General features: G+C 45.5%; 1 protein-coding gene and 1 non-coding gene across 6 annotated transcripts in view; one reads left to right on the top strand and one right to left on the bottom strand.

The window, feature by feature from the left end:
- The window catches only part of Jak1 (Janus kinase 1), a 108,602-nt gene that overhangs the window by 71,801 nt on the left and 12,874 nt on the right, over window positions 1-23,927 (top strand). For all 5 annotated transcript variants that reach the window (XM_006238452.5, XM_063288511.1, XM_063288512.1 and 2 more), the window contains exons 5-12: window positions 2,442-2,595; window positions 4,890-5,053; window positions 7,107-7,446; window positions 9,290-9,478; window positions 12,561-12,718; window positions 14,772-14,895; window positions 17,124-17,310; window positions 22,232-22,338. In XM_006238452.5, the coding sequence (XP_006238514.1) occupies window positions 2,442-2,595; window positions 4,890-5,053; window positions 7,107-7,446; window positions 9,290-9,478; window positions 12,561-12,718; window positions 14,772-14,895; window positions 17,124-17,310; window positions 22,232-22,338 (1,423 nt within the window). The remainder of the gene's footprint in view (window positions 1-2,441; window positions 2,596-4,889; window positions 5,054-7,106; window positions 7,447-9,289; window positions 9,479-12,560; window positions 12,719-14,771; window positions 14,896-17,123; window positions 17,311-22,231; window positions 22,339-23,927) is intronic.
- Window positions 115-217, bottom strand: LOC120103217 (U6 spliceosomal RNA). The gene has a single exon (XR_005505309.1). It is a non-coding gene; the product is annotated as a U6 spliceosomal RNA (small nuclear RNA).

The following is a 23,927-nucleotide window of genomic DNA, read 5'->3' as shown; positions in this document are numbered from 1 at the left end:
TGGCAATCATCTTTTTTTTTTTTTTTCTTTTTTTCGCAGCTGGGGACCGAACCCATGGCCTTGTGCTTGCTAGGCAAGCGCTCTACCGCTGAGCTAAATCCCCAACCCTTATTTTTAAGTCTGGAACACTTCACAAATATGCGTGTCACCCTTGTACTGGGTCCATGCTAATAATCTGTGTATTGTTCTGATTTTAGTATTTATGCTGACAAAGCAAGTACCACCTTTTTGTTTTTCTTCCCCAAATATATCTTGCCAAGTTGCCTAGGCTAGCCTTGAACTTGCAAACTTCCTGCAGAAGCCTTCCAAACAGTGGAATCGTAAGCACCGCCACTGAGCCTGACTTACCAGTTTAAAGGTATTTGGTCCTAGATGAATACAGAAGGAGTGTGCGTGGGTTGGATTGGTTTAGAGAGTACCTGTCCTCGGTGCTTCTCTCAACAAGGTTGCATGCAGGTTGCATGAATATAATGCTTGTGGTCCTGACATGGGTTTTATCTACTAGAATTTACCTGGCCTATGTGCTCTTCAGTCAGGGCCGTGGTTGAACCTTTGTAGCTGGCCTTCCTGCTTATGGGAAGAGTGGAGCCTCACTGATTCCTTTCTGCTCTACTCCATTCTTCTGAGAAGTCTTATAGGGGCTGGAGCCACATAAACATAAACATTGTGCATTGGTGAGTCCCCTTGGGTCCTGCCAATTGGAATCTGGTCTCCTAGAACATATGTGGACATTAAGGAGACAGTCTACTATGTGCTTTGGAGATCTTGTGTAGTTTGTGTAGCTCGTGGTTGTTTCTGCATGCAATCCTGAAGCCCATAGTCAGTTTCCCAGTTCCTTTCATGAGTTACAGAGAAGACAGGCTGAACACAACCACTGAAAGCTACGACATACTGTTTTTTACCTCTAAAGTTCCATCCTGTCCTCCCGATGTTGACTGCTACTCCTTGAGTTTGTTCATCATTTGTTGTTTATCTGTGAAGCACACACCTGCTATGTGGCTCTGGGGATTTGGTGCTGAACAAGACAGCTGTGGCCTCTGCTGTCAGGGAACTCTCACTTTGCCCACACTGTTTCAAAATGTACCTGTTGTTTCCTGGACAATTCAGCCCATCATCTTGTTCTCGCAGAAGTATCTTGCCTTGTCCATGTGCCTGTTTGCTGTCTGTGTTCTAGAGCCAGGCATGTTCAACCTATAGCCTGCAGGTTGTGTGCATCCCAGGATAATTATGAAGATAGTTCGACACATTTGTAGATGATAATGTCATATTGCAACATCAAAAAGTTGGAACTCTAGTGTGGCATTTGTTACCTACTAAACATGGTTACAGGCTCACAGTATCATCAGGCGTCCATGAAATGTGTATGTTTTATTTTTAATCACATTGAATTGAGCTTAACTCAAGCTGTAAAATGTAACTCTTGACAGATATTTATAGAGGAAAAGAGAAGTATGTGGGGCCTGTGAATGCTGCAGTGTAGTTCTGTTTATGACATGTGTCCCACTTCCTGTTATTTTGTATTATTGTGGGGCAGGGAACTCACAGAGGGCAGAGGCTATGCCCGAGAGCCCTCTGTGTCCTGTGCTGGCTCTATTGTCTGATTTTTAATAGCAGCTCTTTAGGGTGGGAGTTGTTCGTTACTTTTTAGTGAAATGGTTGTTATTCTGTCAACTTATTGCCAGATTTGGGAGAGAGCCCCAGATAGAGCCGCATCTGTAGCCTGAAGATAGCTGGGCCAAGTCGCTCAGCCACTCTCAGACAGCTTTGAACCCATTCTGCTTCCCCAACAGGTGGCAGGCCAAAGTGGTAGTGAGTCAGAGTTGGAGGGTTAGGTCCCCTCACCTCAGTGAACTTGAGTTTTTCTCATCTGCACAGAGGAAACAGTGAGATCTACCTGCAGGTTTGCTGTTAGGAGTTAGGTGGCATAGGGGGGTAAAGTGCTGTTACTTTCAGCATGTCGCCACACCTGATGGTTTTGCGCTTCTCCTTTGAAGCTTTGCTCATTTTAAAATACATCACCAATTCAATAACAGCCATCTGAGACCCAAGAAACACTACCATTAGTGTTCTAGGACAGGACCTGATTTCAGAAATGGCAGGACCAAAAGGGAGAGACGTCGGGCAGGAGAGCCACGCAGAGCTGGAGCTGAGAAGTAGCAGTGAGCTGTAGGCAGCAGGTGCTGTTCCTACCGGGAAGGTGTGCGAGGTGTGACAGAGGTCAGAAGAGTGGACCGTGATCGCCAGGGCAGTGACAGCACACTTGGAAAAGTGAGAAGGGATGCTAGCTCAGGGTGATGAGAGTTATAGATGCAAGGCTTGTGTCTCTTCAGTTTCCTCAGGGCAGTTCAGCTTCAGCAAGGGCCACTCTAAATAGACCCTCTCCCAAACGAGCAGTCCAGGGCCTCACCCACCATAGTTAGCATTATTATACCGTCTTTCAGGTTCTACTTTACCAACTGGCATGGAACCAATGACAATGAACAGTCTGTATGGCGACATTCTCCAAAGAAGCAGAAAAATGGCTATGAGAAGAAAAAGGTTCCAGAAGCAACCCCACTCCTTGATGCCAGTTCACTGGAGTATCTGTTTGCGCAGGTAGGAAGCTTGATCCAGGAGCTCTAATGTTTGTGGAGAGTGTGAGGCCTGGTGGCACTTTACAGCCTGTTCTGAGATGTTGTTGCCCAGGTGACTGGGGAAGGCCATAGGCTCCCAGCTATCTGTCTTGCAGGCCAGTCACTTTTCTTTCCCCTGCTTCTTACCACTTTGCTTGTCAGCTGTATTCTACATGAGAGGACACAGAGTCGCCGTCAAAAGGAAGTGAGGTAGCAGCCAGGCCAAGAGAAGATAGAGGTGCCTGGAATTGCATTGCTCCGGGATAGCTACCATGTTTGATGCAGTGCTTCCTGATTTCAATGTCGGTTTTCTATTACACCATGCATACTGCATTTGGAGATACCATATTACCCATGTTATTTATAAACTGCTTCTTTATTCACTTATTTTCATCTTCCTTCTCATTTTTCAGATATCCATTACAGATACTGATCTGGCTGGACATGGTGATACACACCTGCAATCATAGCATTCTATAAGCAAAGGCAGAACTATAGCAAAGTTTGTGTACACACACACACACACACACACACACACACACACACACACACACCCTTACCCTTCCTTGGTTATAGTGAAACCTTGTCTCAGAAAGGCTCTTCTTTAATGACTTCATATCAGTTCATTGATGTAACATTATTTACTGGGTGTCTGTGTCTTGTTTGCTTTATGCAGTTGTATTTGCTAAGACACTGGGCGCTTGGATGAACCAGTGTGGTTTCTGTGTGCACCTGTCGTATACTCAAGTTAGACAACAAGAAACAGTGAGTCTAAATGACGCATAGATAGTGCATAAGAGATCATGAGGGTCAGGCATGGTGTCTCACGCCTGTGAAGTGCTGTAATGCCTGCACTTTAAAGACTCCTGTGAGTGTGAGGTCAGCCCAGGCTACACAGTGAAACTGATATAAAAAACATAAGAGCAGAAAGGGCAGACTGTAGTGCTAGAGTGGAGAGTGGAGCGGCCTGAACTGGGAGAACTCACTGAGGAAAGGAGGAGAGTGCTCTGCTAACCATGGCTGACTTCCTCCTGGGGTTAGAACTCACCTGCAGGAGGCTCAGGGTTAGTTACTTGAATTAGTGGTTAAGATGCTCACAGTCAGGCTCTCCCTCCTTTTCCAAGATCTCAGGATCAGATTTTTTTGCTCCTCAAGTACATAAATTCTTGTTCTTACTCAAAACTTTGTGGAAATGGCCAGTGGCCTTGCTTTACCTGAAAGAAAAAACCCCTACTGTGGTCAGAAAGAACTGTAGCTATCTTGATCCCAACAAAACACAGCAAACCAATCATATGAAACGGAAGTGCTTCCAAGGACAGTGAGTGAGTGAGACCATTCTTCTAGGCCACCCCTTGCCTAGAGAGGAGCTAGACAGTGCAGCCTCCTCGGGGTAGGAATGTCCAGCGGAGACTTGGTGCAGCTGCTGTAGTGCTGAGGGAAGGTGCCGCTCTTTTGACTCTCCTTTTTTTTAAGCATCTAACATCAGTGCTTCCTGTTTCTCTTCTTCAGACGGAGCGGATGTCACGCTCAGAGTTAGATTCCCACCCTAGTAGGACTCTGACAGGGCTGTAGTGAAGACCAGGGTGAAGGACAGGAACAACTTATATGTCTAGCAGGGAGGTTAGGGGATAGTGAGTGTGAGCCCGCACTGGTCATCATTGCTCGAACAAGGCTGGCTGTCGGTACTGGTTTTAGTCTAGTTTTATGGATTTTATCATTTTTGTTTGTTTTTAAAGTCCCCATTGGTTTGTAGAATGCTGTTCCTCCCTTCATCTGTGAGATAGTATACTCTCATGACATCCTTCTGTACTAGAAGCATAAATGACACCTGTGGAACAAACTAATGGTTTGTGGTAATGATTCACTGTGGAATGTCACTCCTTCCCCATCCCAAAGTCCATAATAGTACATGTTTATGAAATTAACGCTGTCGGCCCAGTGTCACTTGTCTTGCTCTGATGCAGAGGCCTAATACAGTGTGTGGGCATTGTTTATTTAGAAGGCTCATGAAGGGGGTTTGTGGCTTTGTGCTCTTCACCAGCATCTTGACAGGTACTCAATAAATACACACTGAATGAGTGAATGAAGCAATCTAGGGAGAGCACATTCTTAGCTGCCTTGTGCTCCACTTTAGTGGAAACAGCCTTGATCCTGGAGACACACCGATTTCTCTCTTTGCTGTGTGGCATTTTGGCCAGCCTTTCCCTCAAAATCAACATGGTGGCTCCTGAAGCTTAGGTGGTGACTCAGTTTTCTCTTCTCTTCTCTGCTCCCAAGGGACAGTATGATTTGATCAAATGCCTGGCTCCCATTCGGGACCCCAAGACAGAGCAAGATGGACATGATATTGAGAATGAGTGCCTGGGCATGGCTGTCCTGGCCATCTCACACTATGCCATGATGAAGAAGATGCAGTTGCCAGAGCTTCCCAAAGACATCAGGTATGCCTTCCTGACAGCCTGGGCGTGTGTGGGGACCGTTTCTGATTTGGGACATTAGTTTTGAAGCAGGGGCTTGCTGTGTGTAGTCCAGGCTGGCCTCAAACTCGTGTTCGTCCTACCTCAAGTACTGAGACATAGGCATGCTCCGTCTCACCTGCCTGTCATGTTATGTTATGTGCTTTCACATGTCTTGCTTGACTGTTGCACTGCTTTTCTCACATACGTCTGCGCGAATCAAATTTTTGAATATTTGTACCGAGTAGCACATTAAAATTGTGGCCTGATACGTTTTAGGTTAACTAATAGTCTCAGACATGTGAACTAGAGTGAAATGTCCGGGCAGACGAGTGACCTGCATGCCCTCCATACTTCCTGTCCTTCCTACAGTGACACTGCTGTCTTTTGGAACTGCCTTCTTTAATCTGCACTCAGTGGCCTGGTAGCTGGTGCTTCTGATACGAGGGATGGTTAGTTGTTTAGAAAATTGTATTAAAGTGTGGTTTGAGATTAATATTTGGCCTATGTAATTTCAGCCCATCTCTGAAATTGAATCACTCTTCCACTCACCAATGATAATACCACAGTCACCATAAAAGATAATACCAGCCAGGATGGGAGGCAGAGGTGGAGGCAGAGGCAGAGAGGCAGAGAGGTGGAGACAGGCAGATATCTTGAGTTTGAGGCCAACATGGTCCACACAGAAAGTTCTAAGACAGCCAGGATTATATGAGACCTTGTCTCAAATAAAAATAAATAAATAAATAAATAAATAAATAAATAAATAAATAAATAAATATTTAAAAAGGCCTGAAAAGAAAAGACAATCCCATTTTAAAGAGCTTATTTACAAAGGATACAGCACAATGATGGAGCTCTTGTCTTGCATCCCAAGTACCACAGGAATGGGACTCACCCCCAGGTCCGCCGCTTCAGTGTGAAAGGAGAGTTAATTGTGTCTTTATTGCTTTGAGAGGGGTGTCTGTGTGTCACGAGGTGATTGCCATTTCTCCTTGTGTTGTCCTGTGTCCAGTCACTCCTCGTGCAGGGCCGATTAGATACTTTCTACGTCGCTGCTTTTGCTCTTTCCTGTGACTGTCACTCTGTGTGTTTTTTTCTTTTTTTAGGAGGCATAAGTAAATTGACAACTGTTCTGTAATTCTATTACATTCCTTTTAAGAGAAAATTATACTATTTGCTGAAGATTGGTCTGAGAATTCACAGTATGTCACTACCATGAAATCACAACTGTTACAGGGATTCTTTGGGCCAGTTCACCTTTGCTTGTCCCTAGGGACCTGCTCTTTCAGGGGTGTTAGCCATGATCTTTTTCAGACTACCTCCTGCTTGCTTAGCATGGCCATGCGTTGAGGTCTGATTGCTAGAGAGCCTTGGATAATTAACAGAGCTTAGGGAACTTGTGGATCTCCTTAACAAACTGGGACACAGTCACATGGTAGACACTGTTTTGTATTTAACATTTGTGAGTTTTTAATCATTTTCTTAAGAAATTATGTAATCTTTATAGGACAGTATGCAATAGGCAGGCTGCATAGAGTGTCTTAATCTCAATAGGAGATTATGGCATAATGTGATGCCCTTTAGAACCTTCTAACTCACTCTCAAGCAATTTACTATATGTTTGAGGATAGCCTTGAACTCCTGATTCTCTTACCTCTGCCTCCAGCTCCAGAGTGCTAGGATTACAGATGTGAACAATGCTCAGTTTTACCAGTGTGTATGAATGTTCTAATGTGCACAGAGCATGAAAACTAGCAAGCAAAAATCCTGGTGACTCAGCTTTTCTGTCTGCATTGTGACTCAGATAATCAGACAGCACCTGTGAGGGGCTCCAGTTCTACTGACATCTGTGGAACTCGTGATGCCGCGCACTCTCTCTGTCAGATTTGTGTCTGTTTCTTCAAAGTCATTTACATCCATGGTCCTCTGGGAGTAGATGCTGTTTTCTCATTTGTCTTAAGATACAAAGAAAGTCATAGAGGCAGATTTCTAATCATTTCCTGCTAACCTATATATAAAAAACATTTTCTTTTAGCTACAAGCGATATATTCCAGAAACATTGAATAAATCCATCAGACAGAGGAATCTTCTTACCAGGATGCGAATAAATAATGTTTTCAAGGATTTCTTGAAGGAATTTAACAACAAGACCATCTGTGACAGCAGTGTGTCTACACACGACCTGAAGGTGAAGTACCTGGCTACCTTGGAAACCTTAACCAAGCATTATGGAGCCGAGATATTTGAGACTTCTATGCTCCTGATTTCATCAGAAAATGAGCTGAGTCGGTGCCATTCCAACGACAGTGGCAATGTTCTCTATGAAGTCATGGTAACAGGAAATCTCGGGATCCAGTGGCGGCAGAAACCAAATGTAAGTGGGTGTGGGTGTCTGATGAAAAAGAATATCCCATGCTGTCACAGGGACGTGACGTTGAGCCTGTCAGAAGAGTCACCTGCTTTCATACCCCCCCCCCCCCCCCCCGTAGGCCACATTAAGTCAGCTCAGCTGGAGGTCACGTATTACTCACAGCTGTGTAATCGCTCACAGCACAGCTGTAGCACAGTTGAGGCAGGAACTGGACCTAGGCAGGCTCTGGCAGCATGAAACAGAAAACTGCCTCTGTGTTATGAAGCTTTAGTGAGTGTTTGTTTCATTGTACTGGGGGTTGAATCAAGGGCCTTGAGCGTGCTGCATGCCGGCCTTCACTTTCAGTGGTGATACAGTACTGGAGTCGAATCTGGGCGCTGGCATGTTTAGGCAAGTGCTCTGCTGCTCAGTGACGTCTGCAGCCCTTTGTCTCTGCCAAATGAGGTAATAACCTGAGTTGAAATCTGAGACATGTTCAAATTTCAGCTCCATTCCTTCTATTTAAATGGCCTTAGGAGGGTTATTCTACCCAAGTAGGTACACAGGAACATCTGTCAACTGGAGATACCATTGTCTCTTAGTACTTGGAGGCAGGTATTGGTCAGGATTCTGTGTAGGTACCAAAATCTGTCGATGCTCAGGTCTCATAGATATAACAATACAGTATTTTTATGCATCCTATACATAGCCTTCTGAATACATTTGTTATCTCTAGCCTATATATATATATTTTTTTTTTTTTCGGAGCTGGGGACCCAACCCAAGGCCTTGCGCTTGCTAGGCAAGCGCTCTACCACTGAGCTAAATCCCCAACCCCTGTTATCTCTAGATTGCCCTATAATACCTAATATTATATAAATGCTACATAAATAGTTACTCTCTACTCTTTGGGGAATAATGACAATAAAAGAGTCTGTGGTACATACACAGTATTACAGGCCTGACATTTTGCTCATTAGCTGTAGAATCTGTGCACACAGACTTGGTGGACATAGAACCCAAGAAATCAATTGGCTGACAGCAGTTACTATATCTGATTTATATAGTCGTTGAGAGCACTAGATGGTGCGTCGACACTGGACCTGGCTAATAATAACTTGACTGAATTACTGTAGCTGCATAGTTATTACTGCTAGTAACATTAAATGTAAGATTAATTTTCTTCTCCTGCCTTATTCTCATGCTAAAATAACAATACCAAATTACCAAATGCTTTCTGCATAGGAATTAACATATAGATAGGTGTGTGCCTAATCTCATGAAGATTGATATTAAGGTTGATATTTTTTGGCTGGGGAATAGTGGCTCGGAGATGTCAGGAAGTTGATGTGGACTCTGTCATGCAGAGCTCATGCTGCTCAGCTAGATAACTTTGTGCAGGCATGTATTCTTCAGCGTGTCAGTTGTCGACACATGAATTCATACCATCTCTCGAAGCCTCACTTCAGCACTAGTATAAAGTCAAGACATGGGTAGCAGGAGGAACTTGGGTTTTGAACCTTTGTATTTGGGGAGATGTGCTGTCAGGCTAAGCACACTGCCAGTGTAGAATTGAGGAGGCCTGAGGTGGTACCTGTCTGTTGTGTCCTCTCCAGCTTAGCATGCACAGTATAAATCATGTACAGTGCTCCTCAGGGACTCTGGGAGAGCGAATCCCAGGACTCTCTGGTAGGGCTCTGTCTATCTTTGTCTCCAAGCCCATGATTCCCTGCTTTTCTCTACTTCAGGCTTGCTGGCTTCTTTTCCCTGGGCCTCGGCCCTGTATGAAATGGCTAGGAGCACAGACCTTTTACCAACAGAAAGTGAGAAGGCTAACCAAATCCTGTTGCTTTTGTTATCTTATCAGGTTCTTCCTGTTGAAAAGGAAAAAAATAAACTGAAGCGGAAAAAACTGGACTATAATAAACACAAGAAGGAGGATGACAGAAACAAACTCCGGGAAGAGTGGAACAGTTTTTCCTATTTCCCCGAGATTACCCACATTGTTATCAAGGAGTCTGTGGTCAGCATTAACAAACAGGACAACAAGAACATGGTAAGCCTGTTCAGGGGCCACCCAGACTGATGTGCGGGTGAGAGACTCTGTGGCACATCATTTCCAGTTTCCTGTCCCCTCCTTCGATGGTCCCTTTTAAGCCAGATGTCTCATTGCCAGGCCCTTTCAGTGTCTGCTCCAGAGTTATGCTGGCACATCCCAGGTGCTTGGTGTTTGCAAACATCCGTCTGCTTTAGGGTTTGTTGACCAGAGACATTTCAGTGTCAGTATTTAGTTTATAAAAATAAGTGAACGGTAGGCCAGAGAGATGATCCAGCAGTTAAGGGCAATTGCTGTTCCTTCAGAATACTCCAGTTTACAGCCAGCACACATGCCCTGTGACTCAAACCCATCTGTAACTCCAGCTCTAGGAAATATGGTGCCTTCTTTTGGCCACTGTGGGCACTTGCACATTAAAATGTGGACAAGAAGGAAAAAGAGTTAAATCAATTCTTTATTTATTGTGCCATGTTGATGTAGTAGATAGAGGCCTGTCCTGGATAAGCACCTGCTGTTTGGTGGCCCTCCCCTGTACTGGTACCTTATTTCTTCCCTTCAGTTGCTTCTGCTGATCTAATACCTCCCAGACTCCACCTTTCTAGGGAGTCTCTACCTCTCTCGGGTCTCTTAAGAGCATTGATCACTATATAACCAGACCCACACACTCAATCCCAGAAAATACCAGCTGCCCACCTTCTTAGCACACTTGTCAAGGAGCAGTAGTCAGGGAGGAGATGGGGCTCTACCAGGACCAAGGTCCCAGAAAGCCCTGTGCATGCACTAGGACCCCAGAACAGCTGGGTCCAACACCTGGCCTCTTTGCCCTGGTTTTTTTTTTTTGTTTTTTTTTTTTTTTTTCGTTTTCTTTTTTTCGGAGCTGGGGACCGAACCCAGGGCCTTGCGTTTGCTAGGCAAGCGCTCTACCACTGAACTAAATCCCCAACCCCTATTTTTTTTTTCTTTTCTGTTCCTTCTGTCTTTCTGATGTTTGGGCCACTCTTGGATACTGTAGGTCTTTTCATGAAGTTTATTACTATAGACTGTCTGTCCCCAGGCTGACTCAAACTGTTAACCATAACTTAATCTCTGACTTTAAAAGCAAAAAATAGAGCCTGCCAGAGGTGTGTGTGCCGAGATGATCTGAGATGAGATGGTGGGAAGCCGCACTGGGTGCCTGAGTAGGCTGTAGGACAGCAGAGAGAGTGTTACCTCACTTTGTCTTTTCTGGTATCATTTGAGGACACAACCTTGACAAGCAGGTCAGTTTGGCAGGGAAAGTGGTAACTCTGCCCAGTAAACATGTTTTTGTGGAGGGAAGTCACCCCTGATAACGTGTGTTGAGGCCAGGCTAGTATGACAGGCATACTTGCAAAGTGAAGGGTGTCAGCACCAGGGAAATCTTGCTGTGCTAAAAATGATGTCAGAAAGATGATGCACAATGCAAGGGAAGAGCCTAGTGAAGTAGCACAAGATACAGGGCCACACTCTCCTTTGGAGAGACTGCACTTCTGACAACCTTCTAGAAAGCAGTTTGACAGCATATGGCAAAAATCTTGAAAATACTTCTATGGGTTCTGTTTAGGAATCCAGGGAACATGTTTCCAGAAACAATGAGAAGCAGACAGTGGTTTATGATTAAGAGTGTTCATGTCAGGTCTCCCAAGTTCAAGGCCAGCCTGGGCTACAGAGTAAGTTCAAGGATAGCCAGGGCTGCACAAAGAAACCCTGTCTTAAGAAAACAAAAAACAACCAAGCAAAAAGGGTTCATTTCAGCAGTTATTTGCAGTGTCAAAGTACTACAAACAACCTAAGTAGTAAATAAAAGGCTGGGAAAGTGGTCTCAGTTTACCTGAGTAGTGGGATATTATATAACCAAACTGTTAAAACAAAAAAGAAACATCTGTAAATAGAATAGAAACAGAATGTAAATATTGATCTATAAGCTGACATTGATTTTTTTACTGAGTTTTAGAGCAAGTATTCCATCTTCACAGCCACTCGTTGGTGGTAAGATTGTGGATGGCTTTCATTTTCTTAGTCTGCCTTTCCTCTTTTCAAACACTAAAACAGATAACTTTATCAGGAAAAAAATGTAAAGTGAAGGGCTGGTGAGCTGGCTCACGGGTGACAGGTATAGACACTTGGCCCCCAAGCCTGAAGACCTGAGTTCAATTCCCAGGAGCTACATATAGGTAGAAGGAGTGAACTCATTCCAGAAAGTTGTCCTCTGACCTCCACATGTGTACTGTGGCAGGCATATGTTTATGCAAACACAAATAAGTATAACAAAAAGTTTAAAAAGTAAAAAGAGAAATAGAATGTTGAGAGCTGCCGGTAGAAAAATAGGAAAAGGAGGGAGAAGCATGTTATTGGTGGTGAAATTCTGCATTGGTGAGTCTTCAGAACAACAGTTCTCAGTCTGTGAGTTGGGACCGCTCTGTGGGAGTGGTGTCAAAGAATTCTTTCACAGGGGTTACCCAAGACCATCTGCTTATAAGATTTTATATTGGGATTCATATCAGTAGCAAAATTATGGTGATGAAGTAGCAATGAAAATAAGTTTATGATTGGAGGTTTAATTACCATGTTAACTCTGTGGTGGTATCATCCTACTTTACAGAGGCACAGAGGTTAACCTGCTAAAGACACACAGATCCCTGTTAAACAATTTGAAATTGCCAGTAGTTGACCATTTTGACGTATAAAAACAGCGAGTTGAATATGTTGAACGTAGTAGCAGGTGGGGATGCTGTGAACGTGGAGAGGCTGGTCCCAGAGCCTGTGACTCACAGCTGTACTCTCCAGACCTCCACCCTGTGAGCAGGCAGTACGTGGTACTGGTCTTTCATGAAAGCGGATGCCAGCATGCTGCCAAGTCCTGCTTTGGTCTCTGCATCTCTCACACACTTCTCAGGCTTCGACTGTCAGGAAACTAAGGCGCTTGTATGCCAGGAGGGGTCTGCTTCAGCCAGCAGCCCCCTGCTCTAGAGCATTTGAAATTTGCTTTTCAAAGGTATCTCAAGGTAGATGCCCGCCACACCAGAATGGAACGATGTAACCGATGAGTGTTTTCTCTCACCAGGAACTAAAGCTCTCTTCTCATGAGGAAGCCTTGTCCTTCGTGTCCCTGGTAGATGGCTACTTCCGGCTCACTGCAGATGCTCACCATTACCTCTGTACTGATGTGGCTCCCCCGCTGATTGTCCACAACATACAGAATGGCTGTCACGGTCCAATCTGGTTGGTTTCAGAATACTCTCAAGTTTCTTTCGTTTTAGAGGTAGAAAGTCCCCTTAGCTCACATGCGGCCAGTTGTTGAGGGTGGGGTGGGTGGCCATACACTTGGAGGCTGCCCTCTTTGTGCACCATGCTAATTGAGAGTCCACCAGCCCTTCCTGTCATTTCCTGCAATTTCCTGCCATGGCCCTTAGAGCATGCCCCAACTACTCCCTTAATTTGATCTCTGCTTCTCATAGCTTAACTCCTTCACTTCTCCATAGTCAGTTCTGACCCTGTCCAATACTGAGCACTTCAAGGGAGACAGGATGCAGATCTTTAAATCTTAGAAATTGTCTCCATCTGTATTCCAAGTGACAGGCTTGGTTACCTGAGAGACAAATTGTTTGGTGGTGTGTGTGGTCACTGGCTGGGGGAGACTCACAGCTTTATTAGCTTATGAACAATTGCAGAACAAGAAACTGGCCACCAGAAACACGTCATCCTCTAGTGTTTTAGCTTCAGTTGAGCCTCCAGACACTTGGACTGCCTTTTCACGATGTCTGGAATACCCTTCCTTGAGGGCAGTGGTTCTCAACCTTCCTATTGCTGCAGCCCTTTAATACAGTTTCTCATGTTGTGGTGACCCCCAGCCATAAAGTTATTTTTGTTGCTACTTCATACCTGTAATTTTGCTGCTGCTATGGATCATACTGTGCATATTTAATACACAGGATATCTGATGTGCGTCCCCAGTGGGTCACGACACACGGGTTGAGAGCTGCTGCTCTGGTGTCTCTGCAGCACCTCCCCCCTTCAGGTGTCAGCTGTTGCCATCTCTGAGAGCTCCTAGCCACCTCAGTAAAGTGACAACAGTCTGTCTCTCCTCCCTGGATCTTGCACTCTGTTTTGCATTCCTTCAGTGGTGTTCACTACCCTCTACCACCAACATTTAGTTTTATGCCCCTGTGCTTCCTGTTTGACTTCCGTCTTTCCCCGGAGAATGCGCCTCCTAAAGGCAGGGCCATGTCTGCTTACCGCTGTGTTGGAACGCACAGCAAAGACAGTGAGCATGAAGGAATGAACGTTGCATGTCTGTAGAAGGCTGACATCTACATTCAAAATTGGATTAAACATTGAAAAGTCAGTGTCTTGCTAGCTCTCAAAGAAGGGACAGGGTGTGAGGAATCACCGTGAGTGAGGGTTTAGAGTTATCAGTGACTGTCGGGAACAGGTAGAAATTACTTGAAGTCTCTGCTTTCTTTCTTGAGGGAGGGGCTTTCCTTTGCCAAGACGGGGTTTCTCTGTGTAGCCCTGGCTGTCCTGGAACTCATTCTGCAGACCAGGCTGGCCTTGAACTCAGATTTGCCTGCTTCTGCCTCACAAGTGCTAGGGTTAAAGAGGATAGCCACCAATATCCGCACATCTCTGTTTTTCTAAAGTACACTGACTCCATCAGTCCTCTTTCCCTAATACTTGTGAGCATACCTACCAGGTACTAGTAACCATTTAGTGTTCTGTGCTCTTTGGACAGCAGACGCACTGCGCTGGGGAATCCAAAGGAGCACAAGGTGTGTTCTCCTCTAACACTCTTCTACTCACCACCGAGGTGCTTAGTCAACATGTCACCAGTTAAGCTCTTACTGTGAGCCCGGCCACGTGTGGTCACTGAGGACACAGCAGTAAAGGAAGTGGACCCAGCTGCCCTCCTCAGCAGTTAGAGGGAGGGGCTGGAAAGGGCTAAGCATGGGACTCCTCCTCTTAATCCTTCGCAGTCCTTACTTACTAGTGTTGGGGTACACTCTACTAGTAAGATGTGGAGACATGTCTCTGTAGCATTTGTGACAGTTAAATAAGCCTTGTGTGTTGAGGGGGCAGTAGGTGAGTTTTTCCCTAGAAATTGGAAACTCTGGGTGTCTCAAGCTCCTTCTCACCACATACTTCATACCATGCCTGAGAGGACTCTAGGACCAGGCAGGTAACAGGATGTGTCTTGAGCTAGTGCAGGGCATTGGGTGTCCCTGGCAGCTTGTGCACTGTGGTATGAGCCTTGTCCCTTGCCTGCTTCTCTCTCCAGCACAGAATATGCCATCAATAAGCTGCGGCAGGAGGGGAGTGAGGAGGGGATGTACGTGCTGAGGTGGAGCTGCACCGACTTTGACAACATTCTTATGACTGTCAGCTGCTTCGAAAAGTCCGAGGTCAGTCGGGACACGTGTGGGCCAGGGCATGTAGCCACGAGGTATCTGTTCACTACCAGCAAGCCCGGGAGCTGTGCCCGAAAGGGACACCTGGGTCCTGAGCAAGTCTCTGGTAGTCTGGAAAGAGTATCCTACCTCGTAGGATACTCAATGGCCAGACTATATTCTTCCTCATATCTGGTCCTCTCTCCCTCCCTCCCTCCCCTCCTCCTTCCCTCTGTCCTTCTTCCTTCCCTTCTCTCATCTTTTCTCTTGGGAGAAGGACTATAGCCTTGGAAGGTAGAACATGGCCGGAAAGCTGCCTCCGTCAGGCACACGTGAACTTTAGCTTACTTACTTTACAGCCAATGGCAGAGTCATCAGGCCCAGAACTGTTTGCCTGTGGCATTCTCTGCTGTAGACTAATGTCAGAGAGCCACCTCATCAACTGGCCTGTTTCTCCCAGCAACAGCTTTGGGCTTTTTAACATAAGTTACCTTCCCAGGGTATCTGCTGCATAAACATGCAGATGCAGCTTCAGATGGGTTACTGATTCAGGATCTCTCAAATACCTTTGCTAGTCATGCAACCTTTTAGAGTGTTTAAGAAGTTTTAGAGGATTCGAGGATGGTGATGGTGAGGTTTTGTTTCTTGTAGGGCTGTTCTTGTTTTCTTGTTTTTTTGAGACAGTATTTCTTTATGTAGCTCTGGCTGTCCTGGAACTCATAATGTCGCAGAGGCCTCTGCCTCTTGACTGTGAGGGTTGAAGGGCTGTAACACCATGTCCAGTGAAGATGGTGAGTTTACAGTTTTAGTCTACATTAAATGACCAGCATAGTGAGGCTCACCCAAAGGTATCAGACACAGGAGACAAGACAAGTATAAGAGAGCCCCAGGGGTTTGGCTCTGTCACAGTGGAAGGAGGAAGTCACATAAGGAACCCAGTGCTGCCAGGTGTACTGGGTAAAGTTCCAGGAGTGTTCCTGACAGCCAGACCTCAGAGTTGCCCTGGGCTCAGTCGGTCAGTGGCTTCCTGTCTTCACTTACTCATCAGTCTTTGAAGGAAGTTTAATAGTATGGATGGCTGTGTGAGGTGGCCCCGCCTCCTGAGGCAGAATCAGAACAACATCCTATTTGGTCAAGTTACCTGGGAAGGAACAGTCACAGAAAGGATTGTTTATTTCATTTTGTATACATGCAGTTAATTAAAACTTACAGAGGCTATGATTGGGGGGTGCTATTGCATTGTATAGGTTTGTAGGATGAAGTAACCTTATGGACACTGATATTTTAAATGTCATGTCCTAGTTTATACCATAAGGAGATCTTCCTAGCTCTCAGTCTTTATATTTTTTTCTTTGTATAAGAAGAGCCATGGAAGAAAGCTGCTCAGACTGGTTTTTGTGATGCTAGAATTATGGCCTGGATGGACAGCCAGATATAGCTCCCAGTGTGCAAGGGCCCACTTTGAAAGAGTTCTGGGTGAATTTAGCCTTCACATTTCTTACTTCATGCATAGTACCGGTTAGTCTTTATAAAGTACTAATGTCTCTTCTTATAAAATTAGCATATAATTATACATAATGATGGGTGTATTATATTTCATATACATTATATATAATCCATATTTACCCCATAATCCTTGCCTCTCCAACTCTTGCCAGTCTCTTTTCTCAGAAAGTCCTTCTTCCATTGTCATGTCTTTTTTTTTGATGACCAACTGAATTTAATTAGGATTGCTCATAGGAACCCAGGATCCATACTAGCAGTTGGACCACTAAAGAAAATGTCTCTTCCTTCCCCAGCAGCTGTTAACTGTATTTGTATCACCAGGAAGGATGGAAAGCCTCCTTATCCCTTCCATGATAAAATGTTAACCCACGCAGTCTCATCCTGATCATCACAACCACTGAGTTCAGGAGCCTAACACTGTGGTGTGCCAGGATGAAGCTCTCCAATACCTCACCTGTTCCTCCTCCGAACATTCTTTTTGCCCCTTCTTCCACCTTGTTCTGCAAGCCCAAGAGGAGGTGATAAACACATTTAGGGTTCAGTTTTCAACAATTGTCATTCTAAAAAGTGTGAAATTTTTTTTTATTTTGCAACAATCCTATGACATTGTTTCATGACTTTCATCTTACAGGTCAAAACCCAAGTGACATTTGTGTAGCAGTAAGCTCTCCATATCCTGATGTTATATTACATTGCCTGATCCCATTCTAAAACATGGTTGTGTTTGTGGATGGCAGGTATTGGGTAATCAGAAGCAGTTCAAGAACTTTCAGATTGAGGTGCAGAAGGGCCGCTACAGCCTGCATGGCTCTGTTGACCACTTTCCCAGCCTGAGAGACCTCATGAACCACCTCAAGAAGCAGATCCTGCGCACGGACAATATAAGCTTTGTGCTGAAACGCTGCTGTCAGCCTAAGCCTCGAGGTTCGTCTCTGTGTTAGAGCCAAGCTATGTCCCTCTGGGTTGTCCTTTGCCACTTGTGATGCTTCAAAAGACCATGTGGGCCAAAGGGTGCTGTCTGACTTAAAGACACTGTAGCCCTAGGCTGTTAAGCTGTTTCAGGTCTGTCCCCATGTCACAACTCACCTCTCTAGTGCCAGTATTGTCTGTATAACATACAGACACCACTGCTCACCACCTCAGTGAGACTGCAGAAGAGACTGCTTAAGATTAGTGAGTAGAGATTTTGTTCTTTGAGTAAAGTGGCTTGACAGCTCACTTTGGTTTATGTATCAGACTAATGTTTCTGGCATATCTGAGGGCTAAGAAACTGTATTAGGTGAGAAGACCCAGGACCTGTTCTCTGAGAGTGGGTAGTCCCATGCAGATAATGTTACAGATCACTGATACCACCTCAATATTTGATGGGTGATAGATAACATACCCTGGGGTGAAAAGAAAGAAATAGTCAAAATCTCTGAGTTGTGAGGCAGATCTTGAGCTGAGTGTTGGGTGATGAGAAGGAGGTGCCAGTTAGGCAAAGACCTGCCCAGTAGAGCTAAGGAGTATGCAGGAACCAATGTGGCAGGCTAGGGCAGGAGCTTTAGGGAGCTTCTAGAGGATCATTGTGAAGTAGAGAAGAAAAGGAGAAATGGAACTGAGGAGAACAGATATGGGGTTACAGGAGACCTTGGCCACTTTACCAAGAGACTGTAGCCTTCTCCTGCAGTCAGAGGGCGCTGTCGAGGAAGCAGGAACTAAAGCCCAGGCAAGGGGCCAGGGACTCACTTGCTTTTGGTTAAAACTCTGAGAGAAGCATGGCTAATGTCCTTGAGGTAGACGCCTTGCCCCAGAATGTGAGTGTGAAAGAATGCTTTGGGGGTTACCTGACCAAGGGCCTTACCTTACAGAATGCAATGAATCTCATGGAAAGTCCTGGTAACTTGGGATCAGGTCTAATCCCAATCACTAGAATCTCATATATTGGAGTTTTTGTTATTTTGTCCCTCCCCCCCACCCCCCGAACTGAGGACTGAACCCAGGGGCTTGCGCTCTACCACTGAACTAAATCCCCAACTCCTGGAGTTTTTGTTTCTCCACCCCAACATGCTGCCTTGCCCTTGCTTGGTCTTTTTTTTTTTTTTTTTTTTTTTTTTTGTTCTTTTTTTTGGAGCTGGGGACCGAACCCAGGGCTTTGCGCTTCCTAGGTAAGCGCTCTACCACTGAGCTAAATCCCCAGCCCCCCTTGCTTGGTCTTAAGAGGAGATAGCACACAGGCCCTTGACACTAGCCTTGGAACCTTGGAGCAGGCTCTTTGAGACTATATTGTTGTTCTTTAAGGGAATTACCTTTGGGTCTACCTAAGGAATGGGTAGAAAGGGTCTGGAATTTCTAGAAGTGCTAGAGATTAAACCCAGGGCCTCATACACACAAGTCAAGTGCCTGCCCTTCAGCTGAGCTGCACTTCTAGCCCAGGGCTTTGAGTTCCTAATGTGTGAATTATGTTTTAGTCTCAGCAGAGGCAACTTCCTCAGTTTGGTGAAAGAGGAAGGCCTTGTGTTCTTGTTGATAGATAGGGTTCCCTGCCAGCCTTAGAGTAACTGCAGCCTTTGTTTTCATGCAAGCCTATGTGCCACAAAGGGCAAAAACACATCTGTCTCTTGGCCATGTGACATCAGAGCTCCTTAGGGCTTTATTTACTCACAGGACCTTCCTTCTGGTGTTAAAAGAAGATCTTACTTCCCTAGGGATGATGGTCCCTGGGAGAAGACAGCATCCATGGAATAGAGAAGGGGGGGGGTGCCTAGGATGTGCTTTCCTTGAAGGGTATCTCTACAGAGTTCTGGTGTAGCTATTGCCTCTAACTGCATAGATCTGGAAGCCAGTGGCTTTGGAGGGAAGAGTGTAGGAACAGAGGTGAATGCCTCTTGTGCAGCTTTTCCTGAGGCTCATCTGGAACGGAGCATTGAGAGTGTGTTTTGTGTCCTTTTCTCACTTGCTTAAGAGGTCTGGGTTTCACTCACTGCTCTGTGATTCTGAGGAAGCCTAGGACACACACCAAATCTAGTGCAGGACCATCCTATCAGGTGATAATGTTGGAGTAGCTTCCACTGTAGCAGGACCTACTATGTTCAAAGTAGTTTAGTGACTATTTTATTGGGTTTTTTTCCCCCGTAGGAAGTTGTTTTTAGGGATAGTCAGTGACTTCCCAAGGCTTCCCAGCTGATGGCATCAGCAGCAGTGTAGTAGCAACAGTGCGTTATAACGGTGACTACTGACATCTTAGTAAGTGTTTGGCCTGCCAGTTGGAAGGTCTTACATGTTGTACACCATTTAATTCTCAGAAGAATTCAGAAAGCTATTGTCTGCATTCTACTTGGCCAAGACTCTTAAGTGGACAAAGACTGGAGATTTGAACACCCTGTCTCACCTGAATACACTGATACTTCTCTCCATTCCATTACATATGCTTTGCAGAGCGATAGGTACTGCGTTCAGCCAGCTCTGGGATCCAGGGCGTCTCTGACGGGAGGGAGAGAAAGCTGAGGAGCCCAGTGTGGAGCTTCCTCGTGTTAGTTCTCAGAACCTGCAAATTAGAGAAGTGCTGAAATCAGGAACCGTGTCGCAGGCGTCATTTCAGGTTGCTTGGTGTCTGCACTTCCAACTGCAGTGTTCCCAGAGCCAGACACCCTGACCTAGGTCTCACACTGGAATATACATCTCTTTGTGGAATAAGCCAAGCCAGAGAGAAGACAGGAGGCCAACCAGAGCATATGATAGACAAGTGAGCCCTTACTCAGGCCCAGGACTCCGGCCCACATTACCATTGAACGTGTCGGTACCTGTCTTCTGGGTCCTCCTCAGTACAGGCAGGTGTGCTGCTGATTTCCACTTAGTTCCTTGTGGAAGATGTCTGCATTCAGATACACAGGGCTGGAGAATTCTGGTGGAAGACCAGGGTGGTGGCTGATCATGTAGACAGTGGCTGCCAGTGGTGGAGCCTTTACTGCATACTAAAGTAAGCTCTTCTGGGCATGGTTACAGCTGTTCCCTTAGCAACCTGAGGGGAGCACTGCTTTCTTGTTCAAAACATACTTAAGGCGGTTAAATGGCTCCCCGTCTCACAGGTCAAGCGTAGCGTAGGTACCCTGAGTCACACACACACAGATAATCAAGCCATGAGCTACTCTAGACCCATCCTTCTCTCTAATTCCCAGAAGGTCTGCCTCCAGCCTCTGTCTGCCCTCATGTCACCAGTCAAATAGCCTCATTGTATTTGTCTCCTTTCCTTCCTTAAGGTGGCTGTACAGAGCCTGTTTAAATTGTATTTTCCCAGGGAATAGGCTCGAGTCAAAAGAGAACCATGCAAGGAATAGGCTCAGAAAAAGGAGCACCCAAAAGATGACTGAAGCCAGTTTCTGGTATTTAGATTTATACCCCAGGAAAGGCAGAGTATAACTTTCCTGAGTGCTTTGTGAAGCCTTCTCTGGCTTAGCAAGCTCTGTGGTTAGGTTACCGAGTCTCTTTGAGCCTTGGTTCTGATGTGGAGTACAGATAAGGATGCTGACAATTCCTGTCTCTTGAGCTTGGGCACAAGGGCTAACAGTTTCTTGTAGAACTGTATCCAGCATAGAGAAAACAGAACGTATGAATGTAAGCAGAAAAGAGCAGATAGCCCCACTCTTAACAAGGTTTGAGGGCCTTACTGTAGTCATGTAATATGCTTCATGTTAATGTGTAATAGGTTACAGTGTTATAACCTATTGCTTAGCAGTTTATTCACATTAAATCCATGTTTGGCTTCTGTGAACTGTGCTTTGGAATTTTGGGAACTTTCTTTTCAGAATCCAAGAATTTGAACTCCCATGAGAGAATATTTCTCTCTAAACTTACTGTCTTCTAGTGCAAGAAAGTGAAACAGGGAGACTCTCTGTCAGTTGTCACTTCCCCAGGGGTACTGGTCCAGCTAAAGGAAGTACACGATACGTTCAGGGATTACGTCAGGCCTACCTGATTCCCAGAGGATTCTGTACTGTGTCTGAATTTGGAAGGCATCTTAGAGGGTCAGTTCCTTACAGTCCATGTAACCTTGGCCTGGCAGAGCTGTTCATGCATTGCATTTGCTGTTTAACTTGGAGCTTGGGAAATGGCCTACTCCCAAGCCACATGCTTACAGGTTGTAGCCTCATCTAGCAGGATTTCTAGGACCCTTATTCTGTGTTGCCTTTCCTTTCATCTGCATATAGCTCGTACTTCCTTTTCACAGGGTTTATTGGCCTCAAAGCATCTGCCTTTCCTCATTCAGTTCACCCCTGGTGCTTCCTACATGTAACAAAGTCTTGTTGGGAACTGGAAATAGAGTGCTTGCCTAGCACGCCCAAGGCCCTGGTTTTGATTCCCTCGAAGTAAACACAAAACCAGGTAACATGTTGAGCACTCATGTCGTAGGCTGTAGACAGAGCAGAAAATGAGACAGACATGGTCCCTGCTTCCCGAGACTGACTTTTGTCATTCGTTTTGCTTTCTATTCTTATTGAGACTGCCTATTCAGCTGTGCTCCAACTCACTAGTTGCTCTCACGTGCTAAGATTATAGGCAGGCACGTGCCACCTCACTTTGCCATTCTTAGATTTAAATGTTCATTTCTCAAAGGAACCTTCCCTCACCTCAGATCCTGCTGTGTGAACCTTGGATAAATTGTAGCTCCCCATGTGCTTTCTGATTCATGCTGACTCTGTCCTTAACCTGTGAGCTCCTGGAGGGTATGAATAAGCATTTACCTGACACAGACTTGGTCAGGGATGTGTAACTAGCAAACACGGGTGTTCGGTAAGCCCCATGGCTCAGCACACATGGCTGCATTTCAGTGTAGAATGGTGCTCAGAATTCTCTGATCTTTTCACAGAAATCTCCAACCTACTTGTAGCCACTAAGAAAGCCCAGGAGTGGCAGCCTGTCTACTCTATGAGCCAGCTGAGTTTCGATCGGATCCTTAAGAAAGATATTATCCAAGTAAGTCTCCACGAAGGGTCTTCATCCAGCTTTGGTCCTAAAACCCTATAGGGGAACTCCTGGAGATTTAAGTGGGGGGATAAAGTCTGCTTTGGGAAAATTCTAGTGGAAAACAACAGTGAGGTAAAGCCACTCGGCCGCATCTTTGATTTTGCCCTGTCTTCCTAATGGCCTTCACCTGAAAGACTAATCCTTGATGGATGTGGGTAATAGTTCCTCTGGGGCTCAGTCCTGCTTTTCAGAAGGGACTTCCAAAAGGAATAGAGAAAAGAGAACAAAGACTACAGGGCAGGGCAGGACAAAAACTGGCTTCAGAAAGGGGACCCTCTAGGGGCTCAGACCATTGCCCCAACCTTCCTTGTGATAGCCTTTGCTACCTAGAATCTCCAGACTAATCTCACAGAGGCACTTACACAGCTGGGGGAGGGGGTAGTTGCCACCCTCAGTGGCATGTGTGATTATGCAAAATCAGGTCTTAGAAGTGCAGAGATGGCTTCCTAGGTAAGGACACTAAAGCAGAGCCCCAGCAGATGAGTCACCAAGGCTCTGCTCACACAAAGAACTGTATTGAAGAACGCTGGAGTAGACATTGGTCTTTGTGGGTTCTGTTACCTAGCCCTTGGAATTAAGTCTTCTTCTAGGGAAGAGTAATTGTCTTAAAAGCATATGCCTTTCATGGAATGTTCTGGGAAGGCAGCGTCCCATAATGCTGATGGATCACCTCATGACAGACGCAGCTCTAATGAATAGTTGGAGGACTTTGCCAGAGTCAGCAGACAGGGAGGATAAATGGCCACTCTGCTGTGACAGATAACAAATGGTGCTATTTCTGTAAATTAATATACCCGATTAACAGTGGTGTGTCTTTCTGTAGGGAACAGGCTTCCTAGACATCGACCACAATCCATTTTCTGTATTTACAAGAGCTTCCAGAAGAGCTCCTGTTTACAAGCTTTGTGGGGCTAATATTAGCAACTCAATATTACATTTTATGAGTCACATTTTGATTTCCAAATATTAAGAATTAAAAATCAGAAGTATTGAAGCTTAGTCTGCAAGGATCCTTAGTGACAGGTCATTCTGTGCATGGGTGGGTCTCATTCATCTGGTGGTGTGGTCACCTTCCTTTCTGTGAGGAAAACACCAGCTCATCCTCAGCTTGGGTTGATTCTGACATGATTTATGCTTCTCAAGCTCCTTGTACATGCCCTGGTGGGTGTTACAAAGTGGTGGGGTAGGGAGTGGGGAAATGGAGGTTCAATGTAGAAAAGAGCATGGACTGAAAGGCTCTAAAACAGAACACATGGCCTCAGCAGTCCAGTTTCTGCTCACTGTGTACCAACCTACACCAGGAGCCGTTACACCTTAGTTCCTTACTCGCCTCACTACACCACACAGCAGGTGCGTTTACAGAGACTAGGCTGAGGTCAAGTGCCATGAAGCGATAATCTCAGTTAAAGGCCAGCAAGCATCAGAGTGAGAGCCTCTCTGTGTCCCCCAGCCTCACAGTAGAGATGCCATCTGGCAGAGTACTCTCTAAGTCAGCTCTGGAGACCTGGGCGAGATTGCTCTGACTGGTTGTTACCACA

Source organism: Rattus norvegicus, chromosome 5 (genome assembly GCF_036323735.1).
Source record: "Rattus norvegicus strain BN/NHsdMcwi chromosome 5, GRCr8, whole genome shotgun sequence".
NCBI lineage: Eukaryota > Metazoa > Chordata > Mammalia > Rodentia > Muridae > Rattus > Rattus norvegicus.
This window is presented reverse-complemented; position numbering and strand designations above follow the sequence as displayed.